This window comes from Pollachius pollachius, assembly GCF_949987615.1.
Source record: "Pollachius pollachius genome assembly, chromosome: 12".
NCBI lineage: Eukaryota > Metazoa > Chordata > Actinopteri > Gadiformes > Gadidae > Pollachius > Pollachius pollachius.
In genome coordinates this window covers 1193200-1213352 of record NC_136945.1, presented here as the reverse complement: position 1 = coordinate 1213352, position 20153 = coordinate 1193200, and the positions used below count along the sequence as shown (strand labels likewise).

At 48.8% G+C, this 20153-nt stretch overlaps 1 protein-coding gene across 14 annotated transcripts in view; it reads left to right on the top strand.

Moving 5' to 3' along the window:
• plekha6 (pleckstrin homology domain containing, family A member 6) overlaps nt 1-19657 on the top strand; it is an 82695-nt gene extending 63038 nt beyond the window's left edge. For 10 of the 14 annotated variants that reach the window (XM_079747778.1, XM_079747779.1, XM_079747781.1 and 7 more), the window contains 10 exons: nt 888-1496; nt 6319-6838; nt 7135-7224; nt 7844-7897; nt 8515-8586; nt 8718-8798; nt 9039-9188; nt 9428-9523; nt 9961-10072; nt 10339-12239. In XM_079747778.1, the coding sequence (XP_079603904.1) occupies nt 888-1496; nt 6319-6838; nt 7135-7224; nt 7844-7897; nt 8515-8586; nt 8718-8798; nt 9039-9188; nt 9428-9523; nt 9961-10072; nt 10339-11462 (2908 nt within the window). In that variant the 3' untranslated portion in view covers nt 11463-12239. Of the gene's footprint in view, nt 1-887; nt 1497-6318; nt 6839-7134; nt 7225-7843; nt 7898-8514; nt 8587-8717; nt 8799-9038; nt 9189-9427; nt 9524-9960; nt 10073-10338; nt 12240-13334; nt 13417-13712; nt 13814-13937; nt 14094-14705; nt 14859-15126; nt 15261-15375; nt 15516-16232; nt 16342-16990 lie in introns of those variants that run through there. The other 4 variants (XM_079747784.1, XM_079747782.1, XM_079747780.1 and 1 more) reach the window with 4 other exon arrangements.
• The last annotated feature ends 496 nt before the right edge of the window (nt 19658-20153 follow it).

Below are 20153 nucleotides of genomic sequence, written 5' to 3'. Positions count from 1 at the left end.
GGACCCACAGAGCTACAGTAGGTCCATCACAGAGCTACAGTAGGTCTATCACAGAGCTACAGTAGGTCCATCACAGAGCTACAGTAGGACCCACAGAGCTACAGTAGGTCCATCACAGAGCTACAGTAGGTCCATCACAGAGCTACAGTAGGTCCATCACAGAGCTACAGTAGGACCCACAGAGCTACAGTAGGTCCATCACAGAGCTACAGTAGGTCCCACAGAGCTACAGTAGGCCCATCACAGAGCTACAGTAGGTCCCACAGAGCTACAGTAGATCCCACAGAGCTACAGTAGGTCCATCACAGAGCTACAGTAGGACCCACAGAGCTACAGTAGGCCCATCACAGAGCTACAGTAGGCCCATCACAGAGCTACAGTAGGCCCATCACAGAGCTACAGTAGGCCCATCACAGAGCTACAGTAGGCCCATCACAGAGCTACAGTAGGACCCACAGAGCTACAGTAGGTCCATCACAGAGCTACAGTAGGTCCATCACAGAGCTACAGTAGGTCCATCACAGAGCTACAGTAGGCCCATCACAGAGCTACAGTAGGCCCATCACAGAGCTACAGTAGGCCCATCACAGAGCTACAGTAGGTCCCACAGAGCTACAGTAGGACCCACAGAGCTACAGTAGGTCCATCACAGAGCTACAGTAGGTCCATCACAGAGCTACAGTAGGACCATCACAGAGCTACAGTAGGACCCACAGAGCTACAGTAGGTCCATCACAGAGCTACAGTAGGCCCATCACAGAGCTACAGTAGGTCCCACCGAGCTCCCGAGCAGCAAAGAGCAGATCCTGGAGGATCTGCTCTTGTCTTACAACAACCTTCATGTCTCTCTCTGCTCCTCCTCTCCTCTGGGCCCTCCGGTCGGACAGACCCATCCCTGAGAGCAGCACCCCGGCCACAGAGGCCCCCGGCCCGCTCCCCACAGCTCCTGAGACCCGGCAGGAGCCCCCCCCCCATCCAGACCCCCGGCCCCCCCCGCACCCCAAGGTGAACGGGACGTCGGCGGCGGGCACCCCCTCCCCCTCCACGCCCCGCCCCGACAGGGAGGGGAGGGCGAGCGACGGCAGGAGAGGGGGGGGCGACAGAGCAGAGGTGCAGGGAGGCGGGGAGAACGACCCCAGCCCCGCCGGGGGCCGGGGTCCCGGCACCCTCCCGGCACACCTCCCTCGTCCCGGCCCGCAGTCCAACGGCTGGTCCCACGAGGGCCCCCCAGCGCCCAACGGCCCGGCCCGCCCACACGCCGCCAGGCAGCCCGCGCCGAGAGCGCAGGGCGGTCCCCGGTGGCCCCCGCAGGGCCCCGGCGGGGACGGGGCCGGCGGGCCTCCGGACCCCCGGGAGCCGCAGGAGAGCTCTGTGCTGAGGAGGGGCTGCTTGGCTCGGACCGACCCGGAGCGGCTCGCCCAGAGGAAGAGCTCCATGACGCAGCTGCAGAGATGGGTCAACCAGCGTCGCGCCCCCGCCTACGAAGACCTCAGCAGGTAGGGGTCCCTGTGTGTGTGTGTGTGTGTGTGTCTGTGTGTGTGTGTGTGTTTGTGTGTGTGTGTGTGTGTCTGTGTGTGTGTCTTTGTGTGTGTGTGATCAACACATCAAATCACACAATTAGTGTGATCATATATGATCACCAAATGCTTTTAGAGATCAGAGATCAGTACTCGCCTTATATTAGCGCGTCTCTTGCGACCAAGCCGACGTTCCCAGCTGAGATCCTCCAGGTAAACAGACCCACGGATGGGACTAAAGACAGGAGAAGTACAGGGTGACGGTCCAAGAAACAGAGGGAAACGAGGTGGAATCCGGACAGACTGAGAAGCAAGGCATATAATCCGCCGTTGCCGTCATTGGAAAATAAGATGGATGATATCAGGGCACGGATTGCTTTCTAGCGGGACATCAGAGACTCCAACATCTTATGTTTCACCGAATACTAGTTGTCCCCTTCTATACCGGACCACTCGGTCACACCAGCCGAGCACTTCCACATCGCTCGCATGGATAGAACAGAAGATTCCGGGAAATCCAAAGGCAGCGGAGTTTGTCTCATGACAAAGAAGAAATGGTGTGACCCGAGGAATACCACCATCCTCTCCACTGGGTGTTCCTCCCACCAGGAACACCTGACCATCTTGTATCGTCCACACTACCTGCCCCGTGAGTTCACAGCAATCATCACCATGGCGGTCTACATTCGCCCTCATGCTGATACAGATATTGCCATATCTGAGTTGCAGGAGGTGATAAACATGCAACAGTCTCGCCATCCGTCAGCTGCCTTTATCATCCTCTGGGACTTTAATAAAGCAAAGCTTTCAAAGGGCTTGCCAGAATTTACATACAGAATTCACAACAACATATTAACTTCACATATTAACGTCAGGCGCTGGACGGTCCATCAGAAGCATTGCTCCAAGACTCGTTGGACAACGTGGATTGGGAGATGTTCCGTGAGTCCTTGAATGACGTCGGTGAAATGGCGGAAGTGGTTGGGAGTTACATCAATCTGCTATACTGCGAGACCATACAGGCTGTCAAAATAAAAGTCTTCCCAAATCAAAAACCATGGGTAGATGGAACTGTCAAGGTAGCATTAACAGCGCGGACTTCCGCCTATAATGCCGGGATCATTTCAGGTGACATTACTGAATATAAAGTTGCAGCCTATGGCCTGAGAAGGACTGTGAAAGATGCAAAGCGGCGATATAAGGATAAAGTGGAAGCTGATTTCAATATGGGTGACCCCGCACAAGTGTGGAAGGGGCTGCGGATTATGACTGACCTTAAGGACAAGCCCTGCTCGTTGAGTAGCTCTGCCCTCTCTCTTGCTGATGAATTAAATACTTTTTATGCACGGTTTGAGACCGACTGGGGAAAAAACAACTTTATTGCAGATATGGCCGAGAAAATTGCAAAGGACAGGGAGACCCCATTCATTGTCACTGAGAGTGATGTGAGGAGGGTCTTCAAGGGCGTGAATGGGAAAAAAGGCTGCGGGCCGGATCAGATTCCTGGGAGGGTCTTAAAATCCTGTGCAAACCAACTAGCCCCAGTGTATACTAAAATCTTTAGCACATCCCTGGCTCAAGCTGTCCTTCCATCTTGCTTCAAACAGTCTGTCATTATCCCTGTGCCAAAGAAAAATACCCCATCGTGCATGAATGATTATCGTCCTGTGGCCCTGATATGAGCAGTGGTGAAATGTTTTGAGAAGCTGATAAAGAATTGCTTCGGTTCCTCCCTGCCCAGCTTATTTGACACAGAGCTACAGTAGGCCCATCACAGAGCTACAGTAGGACCCACAGAGCTACAGTAGGTCCAACACAGAGCTACAGTAGGACCCACAGAGCTACAGTAGGTCCATCACAGAGCTACAGTAGGCCCATCACAGAGCTACAGTTGGACCCACAGAGCTACAGTAGGTCCATCACAGAGCTACAGTAGGTCCCACAGAGCTACAGTAGGCCCATCACAGAGCTACAGTAGGCCCATCACAGAGCTACAGTAGTTCCTCCCTGCCCAGCTTATTTGACACCCTCCAGTTTGCGTACAGGGAAAACAGGAGCAGGGATGATGCCATTTGCAATCTCTTACACACCTATCTGACCCACCTTGATGAGGGGAGAGGGAATCATGTGAGAATGCTGTTTCATTCTTACTGACCACCAGAGGCAGTGCTTAAAACTGGATGTTATCCATCGCGCATGCGCAGGTCGAGTATTTAATATCAACAAAGTCACACGTGACCGGGGATGACGTCGGGCCGCCCATCTATGTAAGCCGACGTCACACTCCAAGATGTCCCTTGTATCTTCTCGCAGTTTTAGAGTACGAAATAAGCTTGAATAGAAGCAATATTAGCCGGTGGCTCTTTGCTGGTAGCCCCGCAACCGTATGGTTGGAGCCACGGATTCGTCCTCCAAGGGCTGCGGCCCACTATAATCAAGTCATAGAGCTTATGGCCCCTCACACCCACTGGATGAGGAAGCTAGTTCAGAAGAACTACTCTGCCCGGTGAGAGCCTTGAGATGTTACTTACAGGAAACTGATTGCCTGTTTGTCTGCTACGGGGACCCGAGGAAGGGGCAAGCGCTGTCCAGACAGAGGCTTTCCAAGTGGGTGGTGGAGGTAATTGAGGAGGCATACAAGTCAAGAGGACTGCCTTTGCCTCTTAACATCAGAGGCCATTCCACCAGGAGTGTCTCCACCTCCTGGGCGGACTACGAGGAGTGCCTCTAAGTGAGATTTGTGCAGCGGCCTCCCGGGCTTCAGCGTGCACCTTTGCCCGATTTTACAGGGTCAATGTAGCTGCTCACCACACAGTGGCTGCTGTTTTTCAGGAACCCTCAGGCCCTTCCTAATAGGTGGGTACAGGATTCCTCGTGACTACGTTGGTAATAGTCATCCAGTGTTAAGCACTGCCTTTGGCGGTCAGTAAGAATGAAATAGAACGAGAGTTACGTATGTAACTATGGTTCTAGGAATTCTGGATGACCGCCAGAGTTCTCTGTCACTCGGAATCTTGCGAGAAGATTCTGAAGGGACATCTTGGAGAGTGACGTGGGCTTATATAGACGGGCGGCCTGACGTCATCCCCGGTCAAGTAGGACTTTGTTGATATTAAATACTCGACCTGCGCATGCGTGATGGATAACATCCAGTGTTAAGCACTGCCTCTAGCGGTCATCCAGAATTCATAGAACCGTAGTTACATACGTAACTCTCGTTTATAGATTACAGCTCGGCATTCAATACCATAATTCCCTCTCGCCTGATCCAGAAGATGAGGTCGCTGGGAATCAACACCCAAATATGCAACTGGGTGCCCAGCTTCCTCACTGATCGCCCCCAGGTGGCCAGAGTAGGGGGAGGTGTAATTCCAGGACCCCTGATCCTCAACACGGGTACCCCCCAGGGGTGCGTTCTGAGTCCACTGCTCTACAACATCTACACGCATGACTGCATAGCCTCCAGCAGCTCAACCTCCATCATCAAGTTTGCCGATGATACCGTGGTGCTGGGTCTCATCACTGGCAACAACGAGCAGGGCTACCTGAACCAAGTGGCAGACCTGGCAATGTGGTGTCAGACCAACAAAGGGCCCACTCACCCCACTCATCATCAGTGGGGAACCTGTGGAGAGGGTCCCCAGTTTCAAGTACCTGGGGGTGCACCTCACTCAGGATCTCTCATGGTCTTTCCACACACAACACCTGGTTTCCAAGTTAAGGCAGCGGCTGTACTTCCTTCGGCGGCTGAGGAAGTTCAAGGTCTCCCCTCCATCCTGAGGACCTTCTAATCTGCAGCTGTGGAGAGCATCCTCACAGGCTGCATATCAGCCTGGTATGGAAGCTGCACCGCACGAGAGCAGGCTGCCCTGCAGAGGGTGGTGCCCTCAGCAGAGCGAACCATTAGGTTAACCCTCCCCACCCTGGAATATACATACAGCAAGAGGGTGAGGGCTAGAGCCAGGAAAATCAGGCAGGACGCCTCTCACCCAGATGCTGGCCTCTTCACCCTGCTGCAGTCAGGCAGACGCCTACGCTGCCTTAAAGCTCGGACTGAGAGACTGAGGAGGAGCTTCTTTCTGCAGGCAGTTCGACTGCTTAACTCCAGTGGAGTGGCACTCTTGTAATTTCTGCCCCACTTTCTATGCACTTTTACATTTATAGACCATTTTTGTATGTTTTGATTTTTTTCTTTTTTAATGACTGTTTTTATAGCATCCCCTCATTAAGGGATGTCTGTTTTTAAATTACTATTATTTATTCAGGTTCCAGTAATTTGCACAATGAATGACAGAGTGGTGACCCCCTTTTTAATTTCACAGTATGTAAAATGTTATTTTTGCAAACATGTGAATACAACTTTGAATTTAATTGAATTGTGTGTCTACCAGACTGTAGTGCATTGCGTTCTATTATTTAGCGTATAGGAGGGGGTAACTTGGTTCTGGGGAAAGCGTGCAGGTTCGAATCCCTTGTGTACGTGTCCCGAGAGGATTGAAGACCTGACCGAAGTGTCAAACCAATTGACTTAAAGAAGATGATGTTGTATGTCCTGGCACTTAATGTACGCGCTCATTGTTTGACGTACGTCCTGGCACACACTTTGTCCTAGCTTCGTTGTGTACGGAGAGTATGTTAACCCAGCGATTGTCGCTTGGAGGTCGTTCCCGTGAACACCCTTACTGTACCGACAGCGGTATGTTGTTTCTCCTTCTGACAAATGTACTTCTTGTAAGTCGCTTTAGATAAAAGCGTCTGCCAAATGGCCTGAATGTAAAGGGATGTCCGTCCCTCCCTGCAGCCCCACCCGCTACTACACGGTGAACAGGGGCGTGTCCGCCGATGTCTACGGGGTCTACGGGGGGCCCCCGCAGTACGGGGACGAGTACCCACCCGTCTACCCGCCGGGGGCCCGGCCCGAGAGCATCTGCTCCGTGTCCGGGGTGGGCGGCGGCTACGACCGGCGCTGGACCCCCGAGGAGAGGCGGCGGTCCCTGAGGGACGGCCGCCAGGCCACACACTACGGGCCCCCCCTGGCCCGGGACCCCTGGGGGCCCCAGTACTACGGGGCGGGGGATCCCGTGGACCCCATGGAGGCCGCCATGAGGCGCCTCTCCGTCCAGCCGCGCTCCCGCTCGGTACCCAGGTCCCCCTCCTCGTCGTGCGGGGGGCCCTACTCGCCGGGGCCCCACAGCTTTGCGTCCCCGGCGCGGTCGCCCTCCACGTGCTACAACCCTGGGACCCCCAGGAGGTTGAGGGAGGACGCCCTCTACGCAGACCCCTCCGTGTACCGGCTCAGGAGGTCCCTCAGCTCCCCAAAGGTGACATGGAGGGGAGGGTGTGAGTGTGGGAGCGCATCAGGGTGTGTGTTTGAGTGTGTGAGGGTGCGTGTGTGTGTGTGTGTGCGTGTGCGTGTGAGTGTGTGTGCGTGTGTCTATGTGAGGGTGTGAGTGTGATTGTGTGTGTGCGTGTTTGTGCATGTGTGCGTATTTGTTGGTGTTAAATGTATAGAAGAACAACAATAACACCTCCCTGCCAATCCTCCTTCCTTCCTCCTTCCGTCTCTCCCCCTCCTTCCTCCCTACTTACAACCCACTCCTCCACCCCTTTCCATCAGTATGACTACCCTGGTGACAGGAGGTCCCTAAACCAAGGATTATACTACTACAACAACTACCCTCCGTCCCCCTCTATCCACAGCAAAATGGTACGTGCCATTACGGAGCATGACATCACCTGAACGTACAAGTCAGCCTGCTGGAAAATAAATGATATATTGACAATACAGTACAGTACAGCATAATACTGACAATAAAGTACAGCGGAAACATTGACAATACAGTACAGTACAGCCTTAACACATTACAATACAGTACAGCTTAAACACTGACAATACAGTACAGCATAAACTCTGATATTACAGTACAGCGTAAACACTGACACTACAATAAAATACAGTGCATCTTAAAGACTGACCTGGAGGGTAGGACAAAGAGTCCAGAGAACAGCCTTGACGTGCCGGCCATAGCTATGGTGTTTGTACTGATGCAGGAGCTGTCCTTTGCCTTCCCTCTGCCAACAGTGTGCGTCTTTAATGTTCCCCATCTCTGTTAACTAGTACCAGCTGTTTCACTGGTATAACTTGTCTAGCATTTTATCTCCAGAATCCTAACCCACATCCAACCTTAGATGTTAACCTCACCCTGCCGCCTGACCCCAGCTAGTGTGTGTGTGTTCTTCAGCTAACATACTAACTTGTTTTCCCTAACAATGGTGTTTCTGCATCTCTGTCACTGTTTCTGCTGCCTATCGCTGCTTGGCTGCAGGAAGAAATACTAGAGCTGCAGCTCCAGAGGAACCTGGAGTATCTAGACCAGCAGGTAAGCGGAGCGTAGCAGCACAGCCTTGTTTCATCAACTTTACTCTCAACATCCCGCCGGCGGACTTGGATGGATGGTTGATTTCAGGAATTCTGAGCTCTCACCGTTGTTTGGCACTGTTTCATTAGATCTTACTTATCTGTGAATGATACCACCGCCTTGTGCTACTCTAGTTGTAAAGAGGCGTCCCATTGATTAAAAGGCACAGCCAGTATAATATGAGAACACCATGTTATTCCAATTTTACTGATGAGTAGCTCATTTCATCAGTGTGCTCAAAATAACATTGGATGATGACCTGGCTTGCAGGACACCACACACCTGTTGTGTACTTGATATATTATCATTCCACTGAAAATGAAAGTAGTGACCGTTGCCAAACAGCATGGTCTCTCAGTTGCTGCCTTCTAAAAAAGGGAGGTTTTCATCTAAAATTCATTCCTTTCCATCTAACATTTTAACGCGGTCATTCAGTTCATTGCAGAAATGTATTGAATTAATGTCAATTCAGGTCTAATCCACGCTAAGTGGATGACAGAAGGCAGAGGACAAAGGTCAAACGCATAGAGCGCTGATTTCCTCTGGTTCTGAATGAATTGCCCTGGATGTGTTCACAGGGGCGTCCCTTCCATGACGTGTACAGCAGGGAGCTTCACCCCACCCTCAAGCTCAACGAGATCGAAACCAGTGTAAGACCACACACACAAGAAAAAACAAGTGGTTTGTCTCGCGGCTGCGTGCTCACATGCTTGACCAGTGAACATGTGCTAAAACATTTCTTTTGATCTGATGTTTTCCTGGTTTTTCTCACATTGTGCAGAAACTTTTGGGCCGTCTTTGTGAGCAAAACAGAATTCTGAAAGACCAAGAGGCTGTGGTCCACAGACTACGAATGGAGAAGGTACAGCGTTTATTTCACCCTGTCAGCCCATGTTTGTGTTAATTCTATGAGAAAAGCTATTTATTCAGTTTACTAAATTATTTTACATTTGCCTGGCATTGGAATTTTAAATAGTAAGCTGGTTCTCAGGATTTAAACAAACAATAAAGATTTGTTAAATTAACTGCATGAGTCAAGGAGGAGGGTGTCTTGATTCCTGCGTCTGTCTGTGGATTAAACCTGCTGTGCCTCGTGTCTCAGGACACCCTGGAGGGGGCGCTAGTGGCCACCCACCAGGAGATGGAGCTATACCACAACCAGCCGCTGTTCATGGACAACCTGCAGTACAAGAAAGAGTCCCTGCAGAACCAGCTGATCAACATCAGAGGAGAGCTGTCCCAAGCCTCCAGCGTAAGACTGTGGGCCTCCTGCTTATTTCTGCTTGACCTTTTCACAGATGTCCTACCATGACCTCTCTGAACAGGGTCTATTCTTCGATGCTGCTGATGAAAAGCTGATAGGATTTTTTTTAACTCAAAATTAAACTCACAAGGCTAGTGTTCTAGACTTTGATTGACTTGACTTGTATAAGATCTGGTCCCTACATTGTGTGGCGTGTGTGTGTTCATTCGTGGTTTTCTCATTGCCAGTCGTTGACCACTCTACGCATGGAGTTTGAAGCCTTGGAGGACGAGGCTAATGCCATCCACGGGGACCTCTGGGAGCAGCTGAATGCAGGAGGCCAGGTAAACCCGGCCCCCCTCCAAACCAGGACAAGGCAGTGGGATCACATGCCTAAAAGAACCATCTCTGTTTGAACCAGCCAGTATTAAATTAGTGGACTAAGTTTATGTTTTGACCACATTAGCAATACACATCCGGCCGGCAAATAATTGCCTCAGCTGTAATTATGTTTAGAATCTAAATCGAATTGACTGATGAGTGGCTTCCTTGTGCACATTCATCTTGATTTATTTTTCAAAGAGAAAGGCAGATGGGTTGTTTCAAATTGTGGACAAGCCACTCGAGTCGATTGTACACTATGGAGTATAAATTGCAGGATAAAATAATTTCCGGCTTGCCCAACCTTAACATATTAAATCAAGTCATTTCAATCTGGATCACTTGTACTTATTGCTGTTCTCTCTTCGTTTCCGTCCTATCACTGAACATGTCATGGCAGAGTGAACTGGTTCACAGGCACATCCAGAAGGAGTTCTGGAGGGTACAGGATGTGTTGGAGGGACTGCACAAGAGTAATTCATCGAGAGGCACAGACACATCCAAGCACAGAGGTACAACAATCCATTCATAACAGACCTATTTCACATCGTAGGACAAACACAGGCTCATAACACTCGGATTGGTCTGCTGCTCTTAGCTACCAGGTTAACCAGTGAAGATAAGTCTGCTTCCTGTGTCCCGGTACATAAAGGTAGCAGACCCATCCGTAGTGTTGTGATGATCTCTGATGACGGGGGGGGGGGGGGGGGGGGGGGTCTAATGTGATCTGCAGTACCCTATTGCAACGCTCCGTCTCTTGTCCTTCCATCTCTGACAGCTGCCAGCGGCGTTTCCTGTTCCTATAGCACCACTAGCCCGGCCAGTCCCATGAGCTCAGTAAGCCTCACCAGCCCTCTCAGTCCCTTCTCCCCGCTGCCGGCCTCCCAGCCGTCCCCCACCAAACCCCCGGGCCCCGAGGTAAGCTCAGGAGGCCACCCGCCTGCCTGCACCGCCATCCCTACACCGCCCGCCAGTCCCCGCATAGACTCTAGCGTTCACCCGGACAGCTGTAGGCGGGCCTGTCCTAAACAGCGTCCCAGATCATGCTTTGACCCGCACCTCGATCCCCGTCACGGGCCTGGTCTGAAACTTCGTTCAAGGCCGAGAAGCTACAGGGAGCCTTACCCGGCTCTTCATGATCAGGAGTACCCCACTTCTGACACTCCCGTAGGGATGGCTATCACAGAACAATCAGAAATTACTCACACATCCCAGGAAGTCCGTCGCGCTCTGAGGGAACCCTTACAGAGGTTTGAGCCTCTGCTTGAAGAAATTGACCAAGGCCCCAATTCCAGATCAGAGAAAGTATTCAACCAAAATATTCACCCAGTCAATGCCAGCTCTGGGGAACTGCCAGGTGTCCTCCAAGAAGCATCCCAGTACTCTAGTGATTATAAAACATGTTTCGATTATCAATCGTATCCAAGGCAGAATGAACCTGACCCCCAATCATTCAGTCCTACTGATCCCAGCCAGCAGACAAACGGTCAAAGGAAAGACGTCTACCCAGAATCCCAAGGTACAGTGTTAGTGAGCCACCATTACAACGACCTTAGCTACCTAGCATCCAAGAGAGGCTTCTCTGACCCGGAGGAGCCTCAGCTTGTGCTATTTCAAGAGCGTTATCAGGCTAACCTATTAGCAACTAACGATGGCTCAGATATGTGTGAAACTTCTTTGGCCTGCACAACTTTCAAAGCCGGTAGCCCCAAAGCACTTTACAAGCAGATGCAACGTTCACACGCTCGGCACCAGAACTACTCTGTTGCACGACCGCTTACCTATCCCAACAATCAGCTCATCTTCGGCACTGGCGTTGAGCCTGTATTCTGCTCTCTCGCTCCACAGTATGAGATACCATGTGACATATCTGGTCAACACTTTATGCAGACACATCTTTAGGCCCGTGGGGCACAGCCTCAGTAAACTGTTTAATTTGAAATGTTTTTGCCCCTTTGTAAAGTGAACAGGTAGCCATCTCACTTTTGTACTGAAATGTACAAATCTAAATATGCCCTCATACTTCTCAATAACATATCGATATCCCACAGAACATGTGATACTTCAAAATGGTTTGGCTGCCATTGCTACAAAAAGAACCAGTTTGGAAAATGTAATCAAAATCCCATTGGCCTCAATCTGTAGGTGTCTTGTTAGTTTGCTTCCTTAGCCTACTTGCCATCTAGGAGAAGCTGATTTATTTTCAACCTAATAGGTGGAAACGTTTGTCAATCAAAAAGGACCACAATAAATTTGGAGTCCGATATCCGGAAAAAAGACGTGGTTTTGCTATTCTCTTTTATACAACAGTTAGTTCCGACCAAGTAATCTGATTGGACAAGAGGCATTCCATGAGTGCTGATATAGCGTATGAGTGTCAGTGGAAGATGTTTGCCCACTATTATTAGGCCAGTGCTAAATTGCACACACTGCTCAGTAGTTTGTGTGAGCGTGAGTGAGGAAGAGTGTGTGGAGGGAGACTGATGAGGGGCGACACCTTTTGAAGTGAATTGATGGGATCACGAGATCCTAAGGCCCCTGAAGGCCGCAGGGCCGGGGTCAGCAGCAGGGCCTCGGTTCCATTCTGCAGCAGCTTCTCCTCGAGTCTTGCTGTTCTGCACACTGCCTGGCTTCTCACTCCTTATTCCTTATTCACAGCTATTCTCTCCCCTCCTACTACCGCCTCCGCCTCCCCCATTCCCCCCCCCCATCTCCTCTGCTCTCTCCACCTGCTCCCTGTCAGGACGTTGGTCCCCCGAGACCCCCCCTCCCAGAATCCTACCGCCCCTTGGAGTCCTCTCCTCCCTCCCCGCCGTCTGTCCCACCTCTGCCCTTTGACAGCGCCGCCTGGCTACGCAGCTTGGGCTTGGATGCCAATGCGCTCGATGAGGACTCACAACACAGAAAGGTATTCTGGGATGGGAGATCGGTGTCAGGCAGCGGTCTGCAGACAAATGTCAAAAGTCATGCACACCCTCCATCTATTGGTGCCTTTATCCACTGGAGGTCCTGAGAGGTCGGGCCTTCGTTGTTCTCCATGTTACGTTTATATCCCCCCCTCACGCCCCCTCGCTGTTCCAGCGCCTGGCTGCTTCTGACCCTTCTCTCTCTTTGTCTGAGTTTCATCTTGGCCTCAGATCTGCCTGCAATGCCTCTTTCATCGCTATTAAACGTCTAGAGTTCAGCTCACTAAAGTAAACTGGCTTATCTTCAACTTAAAGCGGTGATCCGTTTTAAAATCATCCATTGTCAGTCATTTAGTTTGTCTATCAACAAACAGTTTGCCCACACGCTACTCGTCTCAATGAGTTTGTTTCAATACAGTATAACGGACATGATAGTTTCTGTTTGAAGCATTTATTCTTTTGCTTTCATTTCAGATCACTAAGATAGGTAGATAAGTCTAACAGCAACCCAAGATAGTGCTGCCATTATCTAATGCAACTCTGTGCCGGGGTGGAGATCCCTCACAGCTTTGGCTGCTCCCAATCTCTGGAACAGTCTTCCCCTGAGTCTGAGAACTGCCCAGTCCATTGACCAGTTTAAAACGCTACTTAAGACTCACTATTATGCATTGGCCTTTAACACAAATTAACCTTTTTTTTGGTTTTGCTTTGTTGCTGTTGTTGTTTTTGCTGTTGTTGTGTATCTTAGGCCTATTTGTTGTTTTGCATTGTACAGCACTTTGGTCAACTATTGTTGTTTTTAAATGTGCTATATAAATAAACTTGACTTGACTTGACTGTTTAAATTATTTCATTGATCCTTTCGCAGCCCAAATATGGTGAGCAGAGCAGTAAGAAAGACGTCCAGGATCAAAACGAGGAGCAGGAGAGACAGGCTGGCATGAATAAAGGTAAAGAAGAAGTCTCACTGATCATAAGAAGTAGTTGATGTACATTGACTTAGATCATACCAGTCGCTTTGGATAAAAGCGTCTGCTAAATGCCCTAAATGTAAATGTAAATGTAAATACCAATAGCCACAGGGAATTGAATGAGTTTAATCCTATTGAAGAATCCCCTTTTGATGAGTGACTTTAACCTTAAAGGCAGTCTCGGGATTGACCTATATTAACCCGTATGCTGTTTAGCGTCTACCCTCAGCCATTGAGCTGAACATTTCCGCCCCTGTGCTCCCTCTGTGCTGCAGTAGGCATCGTTCCTCCCAGGAGCAGGTCGCCCACCGACGAGGCCCAGAACGTGGACGGGGTCTTCCGGCGACATCGGAAGGCATCCAACGGGATCTCAAGGGTAAATACACAGCAGCAAATCCTAACTGAAGTGCGGTGGTCACCGCTTATATCTGCTCGAACGGGATGCCTTTGGAACAGCTACAGAGGTACTCGTGATGGTGATCCACCCTCTGCGTCCCCAGGAGCGGCCGAAGAGCGCCGTGTTCCCCACGGAGATCAGGTCCAAGATGAGTGCGGAGGAGCAGATGGAGCGGCTCCGTCGGAACCAGAGCAGCTCTGTGAGGGACAAGAGGCGCAGCCTGAACCTGGCCGGGCAGCCCGCAGGCAGCTACAGGGTGGTGGGTCCATGTGCTACCTATAAAGAGTTAGGTCCTCTGAGTAGGAGGACATGGGGTAGGTAGGGGAGTGACTGGGATAAAGAACTGGCCCTGGTATTTAAATCATTGATGGGGAGCACAAGAGTCACAGAGACATACCTTGTAGTCAGTAAGCAGTGGCTTCTGATTACCATAGCTTCTCTTCTCCTCCCCTCCCCGCTCTCGTCTCTTTCCTCTCCTCTCATCTCCTTCCCTCTCTTCCCTCCTCTGCTCTCCTTACTCCCCCTCTCTTCTCCTGGGTTCTGTTTACTTCACCCCTCTCTCCTTCCCTCCTCTCCACTCCTCTCTCATCCTCTCCTCTCCGTCCATTCTGTGTGTCTGTGCTGTGTGTGTTCCTATTCTCCTCCCCTCTCTCCACTCTCCTCTCCTCTCCTTCTCTCCTCCTCTCCTCCCCTCTCTCCACTCCCCTCTCCTCCTCCCCTCTCCTCTCCTCCTCTCCTCTCCTCCATTCCCCTCTCCTCCTCTCCTCTCCTCCTCTCCTCTCCTCCTCTCTCCTCTTCTCCTCTCTTCTCCCCTCCTCTCCTCTCCTCTTTGTAATCCTGTGTGTGTGTGTGTGTGTGTGTGTGTTCTAAGGTGCGGCGGAGGCTGACGGCCCATGAGGTGGACATCAAGGACCTCGAGGCGGCAGTGCGCGGTGAGGGTCTGGAGTCGCCCGGCGAGGAGATCGCCCGTCTGCGGCGCGTACGGCTGGAGCCAGACCACTACAACCTGGACCTCAGCAGAGAGGTGGGAGCCTTCTGACAGGACTTCCAACCTGTTCAATAAGACAGGGTGTTTGATGTTGATGTTTTGTTTGATCTGGGTAAACCCTCGCCATCATTTCTAACAGATTTACGTCTCCACCACCTGAGTTATTCTCACTTTGGTAGTATTAGTAGTATTATTTACCTGGGTCCTGCGTTTGTGTGTTGTTGTGCCGTTGTACGGATGCATGCGTTAATCAAGGGTTTGCGTGGTCATCTAAGGACATCTAAGTCTTTGAAAACCTTTTCAGCTGCTGGCTCCGGACAAGGTGCTGATCCCTGAGCGCTACCTGGACCTGGAGGAAAGCGCCCCCCTCAGCCCCGAGGAGCAAAGGGAGAAGCAGAAGAAGGTGGAGAGGATTAAGACTCTCATCGCCAAATCCAGGTAACCTTGGTGATGCCGAGCGTCCATCGAAATCTTTGGGATTTAATGCAACCATGTAATCTGTCCTGGCTCACCATCACTGACGGTTCCCCTACCTTCCCTCAACGACCTGCAGCCTCCAGAACGTGGTCCCCCTGCTGGACGGCCCCCCGGAGGGGGGCCACTCAGAGCAGCACCTCCAGGAGCAGGAGAAACGCATCGAGATCTCATGTGCCCTGGCTGCCGAGGCCTCCCGCCGCAGCCGCCTGCTGTCCGGTGAGTTGGCCTCCCGCTGTGAGCTCCTTAGACAGGGGAGTGGTGGTGAGCCCATGAGCCAGGCCCCCCACCCACCGTCGCCCCTCAGGGCCCGCCCGTACACCAGAGGGTTCTACCACCCTCCTGGAATCAAGAGGGAACCTTGATTAAAACACTTGGTTTTACATGATGTGGGCACAGCCGTCTCAGACTTAGACGCTGACCACGTCCACTCTGGAGAATGACCCGTCATGTTGGAACCCCGGAGTCTTAAAGAGAGGGAGATAGAGAGCTGACATCTTGGGAGAGAAAAACACACTACGCATTGTGAGGGTTGACTGGGGGTGATGTATGAGCCCGGCACGTGACAACGCTTCATTTGAGTTCTTGTCCTGACGAGAAGCTATCGCTGGTCAATCAAGATTGAGCGCTGCACCACCAACGATACGCTGTTGAAAATGGTTGGCAAGATCACGACGTAGAAGTGCGTGTTCTCAAATCGTTCTCGATTTGAGGAGAGCTTCAAAATGCTTTGGTGGTCCCATCCCTCCACAGCGGGATCCTTCCGATTTGGCGTTTGTTTGCGTATGATCTCGTCCCTTCTCTATCACTTCCAGATGATACAGAAACAGATCAATCCTTTTGTGTTGTTCTACTTGGATCCTCTCCCTGTTGAATCGTGTATGTACTCACTCTCTAGCCTTCCTTTCCCCACCCACCCCTTCACTTCAACCCCAGCCCAGTGCACCCCGAGTTCCCCCACTTCTCCCACACGCCTGGCCCCTCCCCCATCTTCTGCTGACCTCCCCGGCTCCGCCCGCATCATGAGCGTGTGAGCCCCACCGAGGTGAGTCTCCTGATGACCACATCACTCGCCGAGCCTCCCAAAGCACGAGCACCCAACACGTTATTCCACTCAGTGGTGAAGCGATGATGCGTTGGGATTAGAGGTTCATGTAATTCTATAATGCGTGATGCATTAGACGCAGGTCGTTCCAGTTTTACAAGTGAGTAAGACATGATGATGTAGTTTATAATGTGTGTAGATTGTTTAAGATTTCCCAGACAAAGCCCCAAACATACAATCACCCAAACATTGTGTACCATGACTTCTCTGATGTCTATAAATATGACATGGTGAATGCTAATGACCTCTGACCCTTCTATCCGTCCTCTAACGTGTATACATATGACATGGTGAATGCTAATGACCTCTGACCCTTCTATCCATCCTCTAACGTGTATTAATATGACATGGTGAATGCTAATGACCTCTGACCCTTCTATCCATCCTCTAACGTGTATTAATATGACATGGTGAATGCTAATGACCTCTGACCCTTCTACCCTTTCTCTGATGTGTATACATATGACATGGTGAATGCTAATGACCTCTGACCCTTCTATCCATCCTCTAACGTGTATTAATATGACATGGTGAATGCTAATGACCTTCTACCCATCCTCCTCTTTATTTATCTGATGTTCTCCAAAAGCTCTCTCGCTGGCTGCCGTCAGGTTTGAGCGAGAATCTTTCTGAGGCTTTGGGACACGTGGAAGAGGACCAGGGACCATGGATTCATTTCTTCATCATGTTGTTTGAGGAGGTGCTTCTGAACGGCCACCTGGAAGGCTTCTGCCTCTCAGACTCCCCCATGAGGGGGACACACATGTTCATTTCACACCCAAACGGCCCAGAAAAGAGGAACGTCTCCTACATATTTACCACTAATTATATTTTATTGATTGACCATAGATTGAAAACTAAAGATATACATGAATTAATGAATTCATAGATCAAATATGCAGACATTTAAAAAACGTATAGAAGGAGTCAGAAAAGCAGAGGTTTATATAAAGACCTCTGGTCTTCATGTATCTCCTTTCAGCTGAAAGGTCCTCAAAAGGGTCACTTTGTACTTTGTGAGACTGGGTTTTCTAAGACGGAGATAGCGCACTAGCAGGCTAACAGGGCCATTGACACGAGCTGGGTCCACAAGGATCCCTGTTGTTGACCCCTGGAGATTTTTATAATGGTTCTACATAACAGTGCCCACACTCAGATTTTTTTAAAGGACAGAGAGCTTATTTTGAACGCACTATGAAGCCTAACTTAAACCTGACCCCCGACCCTTTTAAGCAATTGTCTTTTACACAAAACCTTTGTTAGCCTTTTTATATTTGTATTTGCCTGAAGGAGCACCACCACCTCAATGGGAACCACTGTGTCTAGCGCCTGGAATACATGTTTATTTTTATCTTTTAATTAGTTTCATTATATCCCTCATCCCTTGTTAAAGTTCTGTGGATATACATTCATAATCTTCATATTAAATGTGACCACTACTAGAGGAAATAGAAGTGACCTTAGAAATGTAAGTCTGCACATTGGGACATATGTGTACGGATAGGCCAGCAGATTACAATTCCCTCATGTCATAGTTTTATCTGGAGAGTTATCATATCATATAATGTAGTGCCATATAATTCCTGTATATTTTGATAAAGAATAGATTTTAATCAGATTGATATTATGTTGACACACTGATCACAGAACTTGCATTTCATCTTGATTTGGAGAACCTCTAAGAACAATATGTTTATTGAGTAACAAATGCCACTCAAGTTACCAGTCAAAAATACATACAACACAACAAACCCTTGTCCTATAAACCTACCAGCCATTGTCTCTGACAGTGAGGCAGTGGAGAGTTCATGGAAGTGTACCACAGTGCAGTGGGGTGGGTGTAGTGCTCCTCCGAGGCGTCCTGAGACCTTTGTGGTGTGTTGTTGTAACTCTTCAATTAAGAGATCCAAGGGTGTACCAGACGGGGGGGTGCTCTAGACTGCCAAAATCAGCACATATTTGAAATGCCGAGGGGAACCCATGGCTTGAATAATGTCTTTGGCTCTTCCTTCTCCTCCCCGCTGCTTCTCTCTGGCCGCCCGCAGCCCTCTGCTTACATCAACCGACCACACGGCCCGCCTTGAAGAGGACTTAGTAGGGAAAAGACTGAATCAGATATCTAAATCCAACAAAAGGGAATTCGTTTTGTCAGTCAGCGGTATGTGTTGAGAGAAGATTTCTATTTTTTTCTTGTCATATGAGAAATGGATTAATGTCACTAAAAGAGGCAGTGCATTATTTGTTTTAGATGTAGGCATATTTAATGTCACCTTTAAGGTTTCAGCTGACAGAATCGATTTTTACACACAATTCAACAATGTTAAGCATTTTCACAAATAAAGGGGAGAAATTAATATTGATGAGATATATTTTTTTAATTTATTGGTTTTGAACATTGTCTTGTAACATAAAAAATATTGGTATTTTTGGAGTAATTGGATTAGATGCATTACGTGAATTGGACTAGTACGTTTTGGATATTTGATATATAATGTAGCATTTATGGCTGATGAAAAATGAAACTGTATTGGTCAATAATATTTCCCATTCCAACCACCTTCATCTTGATATCATTTAACCATTGCTACACAGAACCGCTTGAACTATGCAAACGTCAAAAAAATGAGTCTGCTTGTTTAAGGAATATCCTGCAATAAAGTGAATGTATACAAAGTGTTTCTCTAGAAGCTTTCGGGTCCCCACAGTATTTCATTTATGATAATACATGTCTTGCTGTCTGGAATGATTATCTTGCTGTTATTTTATTGATCATGATTATCACTGCCAAAAATATTGCTACTACTGAAGTTAATTGCTCAGCAACTCTTTCTCAATAGCTTTCTTTGTTTATATACCTTGAATGTGCTCCATCAAACCTAATGTATATCTGAATAATAAAGTCAAATAAAAACACATCAAAAGGCAGACTTTTTCACTTGAGATATCAAAACTTAAAACACAATTAAAGTATAGTTATTATTGTCAATATCATTGTTTGGCTTTCTTGATTGATTTTCATGTTGGAAAGGTTTTGAGAAAGTCCAACGTAGATAGAATGTTCAGGGATGGAATTACTTTATGAAATTTGGCAGAATAAATCCTGGGTTACCTGGTAAGGTGTGTAGCATTATGGATGAATGGACTCTTTTGCTCAGCAAACACTACAGCACAGGTAAACCATAATCATTGCCAACCACAGCCAGCTGGGGAAGGAATGATGAAATGCTGCTCTCCTCTGCTCTTTCTGCTCTGTATTAAGTTACCAATAAACCGTACCATACCATGACAATTACTTGTGTGTGTTTCAACGTAGGCAGGCCTTCTGTTCCATAAGTAGGCCTGTGGTTCATTGAGCTAATAATATAACTGCAGTATCTCTTAACCGTACCATAACATAACCATTACTTATGTGTGTTTCAATGTAGGCAGGCCTTCATAAGTAAATTATATAAACAGTAGTTCATAATTTAGATTAAAATATCATTTTTGGACAAATAATAATTTCTGAAATCACTTTCAATTTATTTTCCATTTATTTAGCAATTCATTTGAAATGTAAGATAAAAAATACAAAATATTTTTAGGCCTACATGTACAGTGAATACAGAAAGATAGATCTTCATTTATCCCAAGGGGAAATCCAGGTGTCATAGGAGCTACAGCATAAGAATGTAACACAGGAGAGATTCTACAGGTTAGAGTAGGAACCCACCCACGATAATAAGAACACTAACATAAAGAAGAATGAAGGT